Source organism: Eschrichtius robustus, chromosome 4 (assembly GCF_028021215.1).
Source record: "Eschrichtius robustus isolate mEscRob2 chromosome 4, mEscRob2.pri, whole genome shotgun sequence".
Lineage (NCBI taxonomy): Eukaryota > Metazoa > Chordata > Mammalia > Artiodactyla > Eschrichtiidae > Eschrichtius > Eschrichtius robustus.
Window position 1 is genome coordinate 5267029 of NC_090827.1, and position 12535 is coordinate 5279563.

Below are 12535 nucleotides of genomic sequence, written 5' to 3' on the forward strand. Positions count from 1 at the left end.
TAAGCTATTACTTTAAGCCTGGATAATTATCTGCTTATTTTAATAAACTAACTCGCTAGTTTTAATCCACTTCTACCAGCCTTCTCTTTGCCCTGAAAAAGAAAAGCAATAATTTTTACTTCTATGCAGTGTCTCAAATAAGAGGATTAGTCAGGTTTCAAACTACGGCACATAGTGAGAGAGTTGTTTAAGGATTATGTAGGAGTTAAACAGAAGTCATTTAGGAAAGTTATTAAGGAATGAAGTCCTGTGATGGGTTATATTTAAATAGCAAAGGCAATGGAGAAGTACATCTTTCCTCACCACTGTGGTGCTATCCCTTAATTCCCAATTTCTGTTACTAATTCTCCTAAACCACTAATACTCATCAGTTCCCTAGCCAGTTTTTTCTCCCTGTTATTAATTTCCCGATATGTGGTTTACTCTAAGCAGACACAAATAATGCTTCTGTTTTAGAAATGGAAGTTACTGCTGATGCAACACTGGACTACATGAAAAGAAAAAATCTATTCCACTAATAATAGACATTTGTAAGCAGTTGACATCCCAGACAAACTTGCATTAAAAATATAATGCACTCTAGTGATTGAATCCAAAGTGAGTTGAGAATACATTGCAAACATTTCACCATAATTATTTTCCTCTTTTCCTCCCCATTTTCCATAGCATGCTGCAGATTATACAGTGAGTGTCAGAGTTTGTCACCTGTGTACAACCTTAGGCCAACTTATGCCTTCAAACGACATTTCATTGAGGGTTAGACAAATGACTGAAGACTGGGTTTGTTGCAAGAGATATTCAACTTTTCTCTTTTAATGACAAGAAATTTATAGTGATGTGGGCGGTCAGTATGTAGCTTTTAGCCTTCCTTTTCTTCTTGTAACATTCCCTTCAAGGCACAAAAGATTATAAACAGTGGATGGGACAGAATATTTTGAATTAAGAATTTTAAGGTTCCATAACACCTTTTATTTCTGGTGTAAACATACCAAAAGGACAGAGAAAAAAATAGATAAATCACCCTCAAAATGAAATGATGCTTAAAATAATTTCAAATTCCCTGCAGTTGAGTTATTTGTAAGTATTTAAATTCCTATTTTATTGGCTTATAACATAACTATAGATCTGATTCTTGTAATTGATGCATAATAGCTTCTCATTAAATATTGTGTTAAATATTTCTAATCAACCGACCAATATACTAATTATGTATGTCTTTGCCAAAAAAAAAAAAAAAATCTATTTTATTTGGGCCACCCAAGTAACTTATGTTTGCCTAGGATACAAACTTGAAAAGTTAAGCAATGTAAGTTGTAAATTTAAACCATGGATTAAGTGCAGTGTACCGGAAAACTCTTCATTTAATAATTGTTTAATAGGGCTTCTAGGCATCTCCAACCCAGACGACTGTATTTCCTTGCTCAACTTCAGTGATCTCACAGTTTAACTTATTGAGTCGTCCATCTAGTATAAAGAGAGAGTCCTTGGAAGGGGTCATCAGGTATTGACCAAACAAGCCACTGTCCTGGATTTGCCTGTTCTTCCGGTTCCAAGGCCATTCCTCTGCCTTGAGTGGTTCCTTAAGACTCTTTATCATCTTAACCTTCCCAGAGGCGAGCTCCACAAAGAGCACATCAGTCTGTGTGCTTGAACTACCGTAGATGTTGTACTGATGGGCTTCCGTAAAGGATGGCTGAAAGGCCAGGTCAGATATGTGCAGGTTTGTGTGAATATCAAAAGCCTCGTGTATTTCTCCTCTGATGGTGATGTACTGGACCCTCACAAGACCTTTCACGTCACTGATGCTGACAAGATAGTGTCCATCTGGAGAGACATACGGAGTGCCTGTCACATCACTGTTGAACCCAATGACCGAGTCAGTTACACTGTCCACCAAGAGCTGCGGGGGAACCGCCCCAGTGCTGTTGGGTTTACAGCCAATAAAATAATATCCTCCCAAGTGTGTATACGCCAGCGACTGAGGGACACACTTATAGTCCTTCAAGTTAATGGTCTTGACGTATGACATGGTTTCAAGATCAATCTTTTGTAGTACAGCTTCATCTTTATGAAGAATAAATCCAAACCTGCAAAGATGAAAACCAAAGTTAGACAGGAAACTCCGGGGTGGTTACCAGAAGAAAATGCACTGTGGGCAGGTGGAAAGGGCCATCACAGCCCAGGCATTAATTGTCAGGCTATGCAGCAACTGGTGGCACAATCGTGTTAGAATTAACTTTAAATCTTGCTGCCCTCCTCCTTCCTCTAGGTCATCCTTTCATTACAGCCAAACAGTTATAGCTCATGCTGTAGAAAGCAAAATAATTAAAAGTGATATATCTAGTTAATTGGAACAATACATTTTATTTTTACTCTAGAGGGTCAAAAAGTAAACATTATTTTGCACGTCTCTAAACCTACTGATATTGAATCAACTTTGTTAACTGCAAGAAAGCCAGCAAGAATAAAAGTCTTGAATATATATCGCTTTCACTCACTTCATTTACTTCTTATATTGTTTATGAACTTCAAATAAATCTGACAATCATCACTATTTAGATAATTATCCATATTTTTCTCATTTTAAGCTGCCTCTCTACCCTAATAGATGTAGATTTTTTTCAGGAGGGGTATAAAACTATTAGCCTTCTATTTATTACATTTTAGGATCATCTTGATTAAATATCTTTATCCTTTTAACATTTATTTTATTATAAATTTCAAATACAAGTTAACATTTTCATCCTTGCCAAGCAAATCCTATTATAATTTGTAATGATATACCTGCACTGTATCGGTTATTTTATATTGAACAATGATGAACTTTGGAGATTTATGGCATTTTTCTATTAAATTCAATTAAAAAAATAAATATATATATATATATTTTTAAAACATCTTTATTGAAGTATAATTGCCTTACAATGGTGTGTTAGCTTCTGCTTTATAACAAAGTGAATCAGTTATACATATACAATATGTTCCCATTTCTCTTCCCTCTTGCATCTCCCTCCCTCCCACCCTCCCCATCCCACCCCTCTAGGTTGTCACAAAGCACCGAGCTGATCTCCCTGTGCTATGCGGCTGCTTCCCACTAGCTATCTATTTTACATTTGGTAGTGTATATCTGTCCATGACACTCTCTCACCCTGTCACATCTCACCCCACCCCCTCCCCATATCCTCAAGTCCATTCTCTAGTAGGTCTGTGTCTTTATTCCCGTCTTGCCACTAGGTTCTTCATGGCCTTTTTTTTTTTTTTTTTTTTCCTTAGATTCCGTATATATGTGTTAGCATACTGTATTTGTTTTTCTCTTTCTGACTTACTTCACTCTGTATGACAGACTCTAACTCCATCCACCTCATTACAAATACCTCCATTTCATTTCTTTTTATGGCTGAGTAATATTCCATTGTATATATGTGCCACATCTTCTTTATCCATTCATCTGTCGATGGACATTTAGGTTGCTTCCACGTCCTGGCTATTGTAAATAGAGCTGCAATGAACATTTTGGTACATGACTCTTTTGGAACTATGGTTTTCTCAGGGTATATGCCCAGTAGTGGGATTGCTGGGTCGTATGGTAGTTCTATTTGTAGTTTTTTAAGGAACCTGCATACTGTTCTCCATAGTGGCTGTATCAATTTACATTCCCACCAACAGTGCAAGAGTGTTCCCTTTCCTCCACACCCTCTCCAGCATTTATTGTTTCTAGATTTAAAAAAATAAATATATTTTAAAATATGTTTTGGTGACCTCTTTGATTACTTCAGTGCTTTTTGTCCTGAATGCTAGCTGTAAATTATCAAAATTCCCTGTGAGAAGGGTAAATATATTTTATGGGGTTTTTTGTTTGTTTGATTTTTTATGGGATATAAATACATTTTGAAACCCTGACCTATAACATCAGTGGCTTCCTAGCAAAAATAAGAATAAGTAGGTTAAATAAGACAAAATGAGATAGAAACTACTATACACAATTATATCCAAAGTGCATATTGGACAACAGAATTGTAAAGGACTTTTATTTTGTTTTCGTTAATAATATTGATTAAAACACCTCCTAATATTTCCAAAAATTCCTTAAAAATAAAGACCAGAAAAGTATTGTTATGTTACATTGACTGTACTCCTAAATGAAAAAAAATTAAGATGAGTTTACTGTGAGTATTAAAACAAAGCAAAACAAAACAAACTCTAAAGATAGCCATTTTTATTATTGTCACCTGTGCTATTCATTTTCAGTATTCTAATTCTTAAACAAAGTTTAATTTTTGTAAAAAAAATTACCATTTCCACACATAATACAGAAATATGGTGCATTAGTGTAATAATCCATAAAATTTTAAATATAATCACATGGCAAGTTCAAAATATAAATAAACACAGACCTTTAATATCATAGAAAAAATAAGATGAATGTTTTCAAAGAATCAGTCTTGTATTATGGAAGGCATGAAGTACATAAGCACAAATATTTTACTAAAATAGACGTAAGACTGCAACTGCTTCTGTTATTGTATTACATAGACTTAGGAAACTATATTATAACTTTAGATATATTAGAACATTTGTGAAGAGACTGCTGTCACTGGAGAGAGTACAAATTCTTCTATACAAAAGAAAAGCTACCATGTATATCTACTCCTTTAAAATGATATCTTAAATATTTACTGAACAACCACTAAACCCAAAGAATTGGGAATATATTGGAGGTGCCCATAACTTGCCCTGCTTCCAATGAGTCTAGAAATTTTGAGTGAATTGAAAAACTGTTAGTGATTAATGCTTAATTATAGTATTCTGCAATACTACTACTTAGTAACTATTACTTTATATATATATATATATATATTTGAAATGGAATAAAGTAATCATTTTGATAGTAATATTTCTATTGTATTTCAGAATGACATGCACCATTTCTGGTTGACTTACTAGATCTTTATTTTTTCTTGTGTCCCTAATAACTGTGCTTGTGTCCTTTCAGTAAACAAAGCTCATACTATACCTATTCAGGATATAATTTCAGTCCTGATTACAATGGTATGAAGAGACCTTTATATTGTTAACAATCTCTTCTAAATGCTCCCATTAAAATATGAATACCTAGTGCAGGTTTTAAATACTACCTGAATGTTAAAGAATAAACAAACAAACAAAAAAAAGCCCTCAAACTGAAAACTGAGTTTCATTATTTTTGTGTTATCGGCATCAAAAATATCATAAAATCCTAATTATCACTACCCACTCTCATACTTGTCTTAATAAATAATGAACTTGGGCTATTGGAAAGGGATGTACTTCCATTCATTGACCGTCATTAAGGACATGTAAGTGTGGAGGTGTATCATTGTGTCTGGTGTCATTTATGGAATTGTTAATTATGATGGAAGATACTGTCTTTTTTTTTTGTTATATATGGTATAAGTGCTCAGAGGCAAAAGCAGTAATTTGCACATTTAATGAAAGCCATAAACCAGTCAAGTCTTGGCATTTCAATTCTCCTCTTAACCTGGTCTTCTGCTCGCTTTAGACAACAGTATTTGAATGCTAAAGAGGAAGAAGGAGACAAGCTCTAACCACTCATGAACTAGTTTAACTCCGATGCTGAAGAATGCACTCAAGTTTCCTGTGATACAATCCAGCCTCTTTTGGAGGTAAATACAATTTTAAAAAATGGTTCCGTTAAAAATGCAAAAGCCCCATGTGGGGTGATAAAATTACATCCTTTTGGCATCCACACTGTATCCTTTAGGACTAGAGATCTAGCTATATAAGCAGATGCATTGAGAAAGCCTTCAATTTTTCACTACTGATTTATTGGTAGGAAGTGGTGTCTCTAATTCAAAATTTCCCCCAGTACAGATTGATATTCTGAAGTCTCCTACTGTTCATTAGTGATTAATATTTACAAGGCTCTCAACTTTCATGCCTGCTTAGGATAATAAAATCCTGCATAGTACTAGGCCTAACATAGTTTGTCTAATGTTTTTCAGAATGTGTGTAGGAAGTTGCAGACTATGAGAAATGAGGGAGTTAAAACTTATTCTTGAAATGACTTCGTGTACTTGGGAAATAAAGTAACTAGGGATTGTAACCTCTCGGCACGGCATTGTGTGGATTTGTTGCCAGATTTGGTGAGGCGAGTGAGAGCCTTCTTTTCTTTACCAAATTATTTTATTTTTCTGAGTGTTTAATCAATCTAGTTCATTATAAATTTTATAAAAAGAGTCAACTTTAATTACTGCTTTTATGCTTTAAAGTGAGGTCATGAGGTGATTCATATTCAGAGAACTTGTTGTTTGGATGAAGTAGGTGTTTTCAATCTGAGCTGATTTACTTTTATGACCCAGTTTTTCAATATAATAGATACGTGACCTCATATAAAGTCCTTTACTCATATAAAGTGCTTGAATTCCATGAGTTTCAGTTTCCTCATCAGCAGGAAAAGGATAAAAGTACCTTGTTTTGAGAATGAGAATAAATGCGTGTTTATTACCAGTAAAATAGTATATTCTCAACAAATAGAGCTTGTCCATGCTTCATACGTTAAGTAGCATCATTTTCCCATTATGTATCAAATATAATATTTCCTATGGGACCACAGACTATTATAATCCATGGATGGAAAAACAAAAACAAATGATTAATTTTTTTGTGTAGCCAGTATTCCCACAATGTTAAAAATAAGCATATGGTATTACCCAAATGTGATGAGATTTATCCATTTGTGAATTCAACCGTGGTCACTTTGATAATAGAAATTCACCTTTTTATTCTTTTTTTTTTTTTTTTTTGTAATTTATTTTATTTATTTATCTATGGCTGTGTTGGGTCTTCGTTTCTGTGCGAGGGTTTTCTCTAGTTGCGGCAAGCGGGGGCCACTCTTCATCGCGGTGCGCGGGCCTCTCACTATCACGGCCTCTCTTGCTGCGGAGCACAGGCTCCAGACGCGCAGGCTCAGTAACTGTGGCTCACGGGCCCAGCTGCTCTGCGGCATGTGGGATCTTCCCAGACCAGGGCTCGAACCCGTGTCCCCTAAATTGGCAGGCAGACTCTCAACCACTGCACCACCAGGGAAGCCCCACCTTTTTATTCTTGCTTTCACTTGTATCAACAGGATCTACGTCCAGTGCGCACCTTGCCCGGTCACCAAATTGCTCATGTTGTTAGGAACAAGGGCAGCCGAGCTCACTCCATCATCTCTCAGAGATGCTGTTTCAGTTCCTAGGGAGGGTGTGGAGCAGGTTGCCATGGAGTACTGGGTAACTTTGAACTCTGCACAAACGATGGGATTTGGAATCGATACCTGTCTTACTCAAGGACTTTCAGTAAAAGTAACAGAAAATTTTGTGGCTGACTTTAGGACCTGGATCTCTAAGGACATGGAGAGTTGCAGTCAGAGTGTATGTCATGGCAATTCAGGAGCGTTGCAAGGGAAGTGATTTGGCAGAGACGGGGAGAAGAACAGATACTTAGAGAGAAACATGACTGAAACATCATGAAGCCTAATAAAGATTAACTGTGCCATGACCTCCACATCCCACAAGACCAGGCTACAGTTCTTGCATTTGAGTAATGAATGACTTCCCCATATCTTTCACTAGACAGCCCCCAAATAGAATCTCACAAAGCAGTTTTTAAGTCACTCAACCCACAGCATCTGCGATGATATTCTGCTCCTGTCCTGCTTTCAAATCCATGACCTGAGATGCTACTGAAGGAATCTCATAATTGTAATCAATGACCTGTATTAAGTTGCCATGGTCAGTGCCAAGAGTCGTGATACCCCAAAGCTTAGAGTGAAAGATGCTCCAAAGATTTACAGAAAAACAATTATTTTATCTCCTGAATCATAATATAGGACTGCCTCTCCCCAGAGTCCTCACAGATCCCCACCTGGACAGTTCTCATTAAAGCTGACTTCTAATACTTAACAACTAAGGACCAGTCCCCACTCTACAAGCTAGGAAGTGTTTCTTTTTTTTTTAAATTTTTATTGGAGTATAGTTGATTTACAGTGTTGTGTTAGTTTCAGGTGCACAGCAAAGTGAATCAGTTATACATATACATATATCCGCTCTTTTTTTTTTGATTCTTTTCCCATATAGGCCATTACAGAGTATTGAGTAGAGTCCCCTGTGCTATACAGTGGGTCCTTACTAGTTTCTTAGTTTTTATATAGTAGTGTGTATATATTAATCCCAATCTCCCAGTTTATCCCTCCCCCCCTTTCCTCCCTGACCATAAGTTTACTTTTTACATCTGTGCCTCTATTTCTGTTTTGTAAATAAGTTCATTTGTACCCTTTTTTTAGATTCCACATATATCATATGATATTTGTCTTTCTGTGTCTGACTTACTTCACTCAGTATGACAATCTCTAGGTCCATGCATGTTTCTGCAAATGGCATTATGTTGTTCTTTTTTATGGCTGAGCAATATTCCATTGTATATATGTACCACATCTTCTTTATCCATTCCTCTGTTGATGGACATTTATGTTGCTTCCATGTCCTGGCTATTGTAAATAGTGCTGCAATGAACATTGGGGTGCGTGTATCTTTTTGAATTATGGTTTTCTCCCTGGGAAATGTTTCTGATGCTCCCTCTCCATTCCTGTATGATCTCTTTCCTCAAACCCTGTAATCTGCACCTACCCAGATTTTAAAACTAGTCTTTCCATGTATATCAAGGGATGCAAATGGGAAGCAGTAAGTGGAGGTTGGGTGTATTTGAGTATTGGTTTTGCCAGACACTATGCCTTATTAGTAAAAAAAAAAAAAAATTGCTGCAATCCACATCTAAATAAAAGAATTTCCCCAAACTTTTCTGATGTCTCAATTGTAGAAAGCATATTCTTTGAAATAAAATCTCAGAACAAGAAAATTTGAACAGCCATAGGAATTTGTTGTATTGAGATTTTACTTGTGAAAATCTAAATCCAAAACATAGGATCAAGTAAATAATTAGTACTTCATAAAAAGTGACGAGCAGGATTATTAATACTTTGTTTTCCTAACTGGATGATAAGTTACAAACATGATTAATACTAGTAGTTGTATTATTATTTTCCCATTATGTTTTATATTTTCTTCAGACAAGACTAAAGCTGCGTGAATAATTATTGCTTAACAGGTTAAGGGATCATAACATATGTTCTGAAATTTATTTGGACTTAGTATTAAAAAAAAATTATCCTGTGTGTGTGTTCTTGGGTATGTAAGAGTAAGGGAAAGAGGGAAAGGGGAGAGTTTTGTTTTGTTTTTGCATTTTTATTTACATAAATGATGATATGGCATATATCTCATGTTGTGTCTTAGTTTTCCTCTTTCAACACTACATTTGAAAGATATGTCCCCATAGCTGTCTGTAGTATATTTACTGCTTTAGAGTCATTCCCAGGAAGCTGAAGTATGAGCCACCATATTTTACTTACTCCATATACTCAATGAGGTGGCTTCATGTGGCTTCACTCAACTGCTGGGTTGGTTGGTGGCTGAGCTCAGCAAGGAAACCTGGGATGGGTTTGCCTCCCTCTTTCAGTGTGGTTTTCTATCCTCAAGGATGCTACACAAGACTTCCTCGCAAGGTGACTGTGGCGTTCTAAGAAGGGAAGCTCTAAATAGTCAACTCTCTGCTTGCCTCATGTTTGCTTAGGTCCCACTGACATTAAGAAATGATAGAGCCAAGCCTAGGGTCAACGTTTGAGGGGATTACCCAAAACCATTGATGCTGGGAGACTATTCACTGGAGACCATTATTATAACAATATACTATATATGGTAATGGTTCAAATGCTGTTGTTTTTCTTGACATAGCTATCTATTAGTACACAATTTATTGAATAGTCCATCACTTCCCACTGATTTGGAATGCTGCTTGTTGGCCGACATGCATTTAGTCTATGCCTGAATGTTCTATTTACTTCATCAGCGTTTCTCTTCACATATAAGTTTTGCACTATTTTATTTATTGAGCTTGTAAATATGTATAAATACCGAGGAAAATGAATCTTTCACAATTTCTACTCACAATTTATTGGCTACTTTTTTTATGTGTGGTGTTCCATAAACTTTGCAGTCAGTTTATCAAGTTAAAACATGATTAGTATTTTTATCTTACATTTTAGAATCAACTTATCTAATTTAAAAATGTTAATATTTTCAGGGGATTTATTCAATTTATACATTAACTAATTGAATTTTAACATTTTAAAAGGAATACTGTATGTATTTCTATTTATTTGATTCATTTTTAATTGCTATATCATGAAAAAGTCATCTCTTCTTGAACGTATACATAGATATTTTACCTTTTCAGTTGTTAATGTTAATCAATTCTTTTTTCCATTACATCTCCTGATTGACTTTTGTTACTATATATAGAATTACTAATTTCTGAATATTACTCTTAGGTCCCTTAACATTCTAAATTATTTTATTTTTATAGTAGTTTCACATCTCATTTTTTAGTGTTACCTACATTTAATAATATCATTTGTAAAGATGGATAACTTTTTTTACCTTCCCTTTACAATTTCTAATCCACTTAAGTCTTCATCTTTATCATTATAGTGACTAGTACACTCCTCTTATCTTTAAAATATAAATTTCATAATTGGTTTTGACCTAGTGGTGTTTCAACAGTACAGAAAACTACTGGTGGAATGGAATAAAGATTTCAGAAGCAGACTCATGTCATATGGGAAATTAAAAACATAATAAAGATACAGGATATATAGGGTTGAGTTAATCAGCTATTTAAAAAGAAAATATATGTATATCTCATTTCTGACACAAAATACTGTCTAGATGGATGAATGTGTTTAAATTACAGATAAAATTATAATAATATTAAAAGATCAATATTAAAAGTTCAGTATAATAGCAGTATTATAATATTATTAAAAGCATAAAATATTTAAATATTGGAGATGAGGCCTTTTTAAGCAAGACCCCACATTTGATAAGTCGAAAAGTGAAGATTGATAAAGGTGACTGTATTTTAAAAATGAAAATGGTTAGTGCAATCTATGAAATGAATAAAAATATAAGAGAAAAAGAATATCTTTATATAATGTATTACTAAAATTAGAAAAAGCAAAAAACTATTAAGAAAAAATTAGTAAACAAACAAAGGCTATTCCTCACATGAAGGAGAGCATTAATGGTCTACAAACACCAAATGATTCAAAATTTCATAAATATTTAGTTGAATATAAATTAAAACCAAGAAGTGAGATATTTATTTCATCAATCTATTGGTGACAATAATAAAGGTGTTTAGATCCACCATTGGTAAAGATGTGATTAAATATGTTCCCTTGCACGACATTGGTAGAAGCATAACTGTCTTAGGCTTTTTGGAGAACAATTTGGCATTATCTACCCAAACTAAAATATGACTCTGCTTTAATGAAGCAATAATATCTCAGTATCTCCCCTTAATAAATGCTCATAAATGACTGCATAGTAGCAAGTATAAGGATGTTCATTGCAGCACTGGTTGTAGTAAGGAAATTTAGAAATAATCTTAACTTCAGACAATAGAGGAATGCTTAAATAAACTATGAACCATCCACCAAATAAAATATCATGCTGCAGTTATAAAAATGATAGTGCATTAGTAATGACACAGGCGAAACTCTTTATTTTTAAACTGTTTATTTTTAAACAAGCATATACCAGATTAAAAAGAATATTGTATTTTAATATACTTATATGTAATTGCTTCAGTAAATGAACTGAAAGATTACTCAACAATCTGTCTATTCTTCTAGAGAGAAAGTGCTATGGGTGCTTTTACTTATTACTATATATACTTCCGCATGGTTTGAATATAGCATGTATGCATCAAAACACTTAAAGGAAATATGAAACTCATTATTTTCAACTAAATAAAATTAGAGCAGTGAGATTTCATTTTATAAATTAGGAATACATAACCTTAAAAATGTTCAATGAAATTGGCACTTTCTTATATTGCTAGTATCAGTGTAAATTGCAGGTAGAAAATAATTAGTAATTAGCACTAAAGATCTTTCACATACTTATGCCCTCTTTAGTAGTAATTCAATTCCTAGTTGACTAACCTGAGGAAAAAACAATATATATAGATAAAACTTTATTCACAAATACATTTATAAAAAATTTATATATAGTACTGAAAATTTGTAAAGTATTTGTAAGTATTTATGTAAATGATGATATAACCACTTTAGGCAATAGAATACACATGTTGAAAATATACTATGAAGCACTAATTTAGGATTAATGTTTATTCAATAAAGTTATATGAAAGGAGCACAATATTGTATGAATGGTTTAATTAAACAATTAAAAATAAAATAAGCAAAGCCCCTACTTGCACTGAAGATAGATATGCCCAAAGGTTAACTTTGGTCAAGCTTGGAGATTGGATTTAATTAATTTTTTGTTTTGTTTTGTTTTGAAGTTTGCAATCTTTCTCCAATGAGCATAATCTACTTTTGTAATAAGGATTAATGAGTATATATAGTATTAATAGT

The 12535-nt window shown here is 34.0% G+C and overlaps 1 protein-coding gene across 3 annotated transcripts in view; it reads right to left on the minus strand.

Annotated features, from left to right (window-relative positions):
• Positions 1-1384: 1384 nt before the first annotated feature.
• Positions 1385-12535, minus strand: part of FSTL5 (follistatin like 5) — a 706899-nt gene continuing 695748 nt past the window's right edge. For all 3 annotated transcript variants that reach the window (XM_068542031.1, XM_068542030.1, XM_068542029.1), the window contains one exon: positions 1385-2087. In XM_068542031.1, coding sequence (XP_068398132.1) covers positions 1385-2087 — 703 coding nt within the window. The remainder of the gene's footprint in view (positions 2088-12535) is intronic.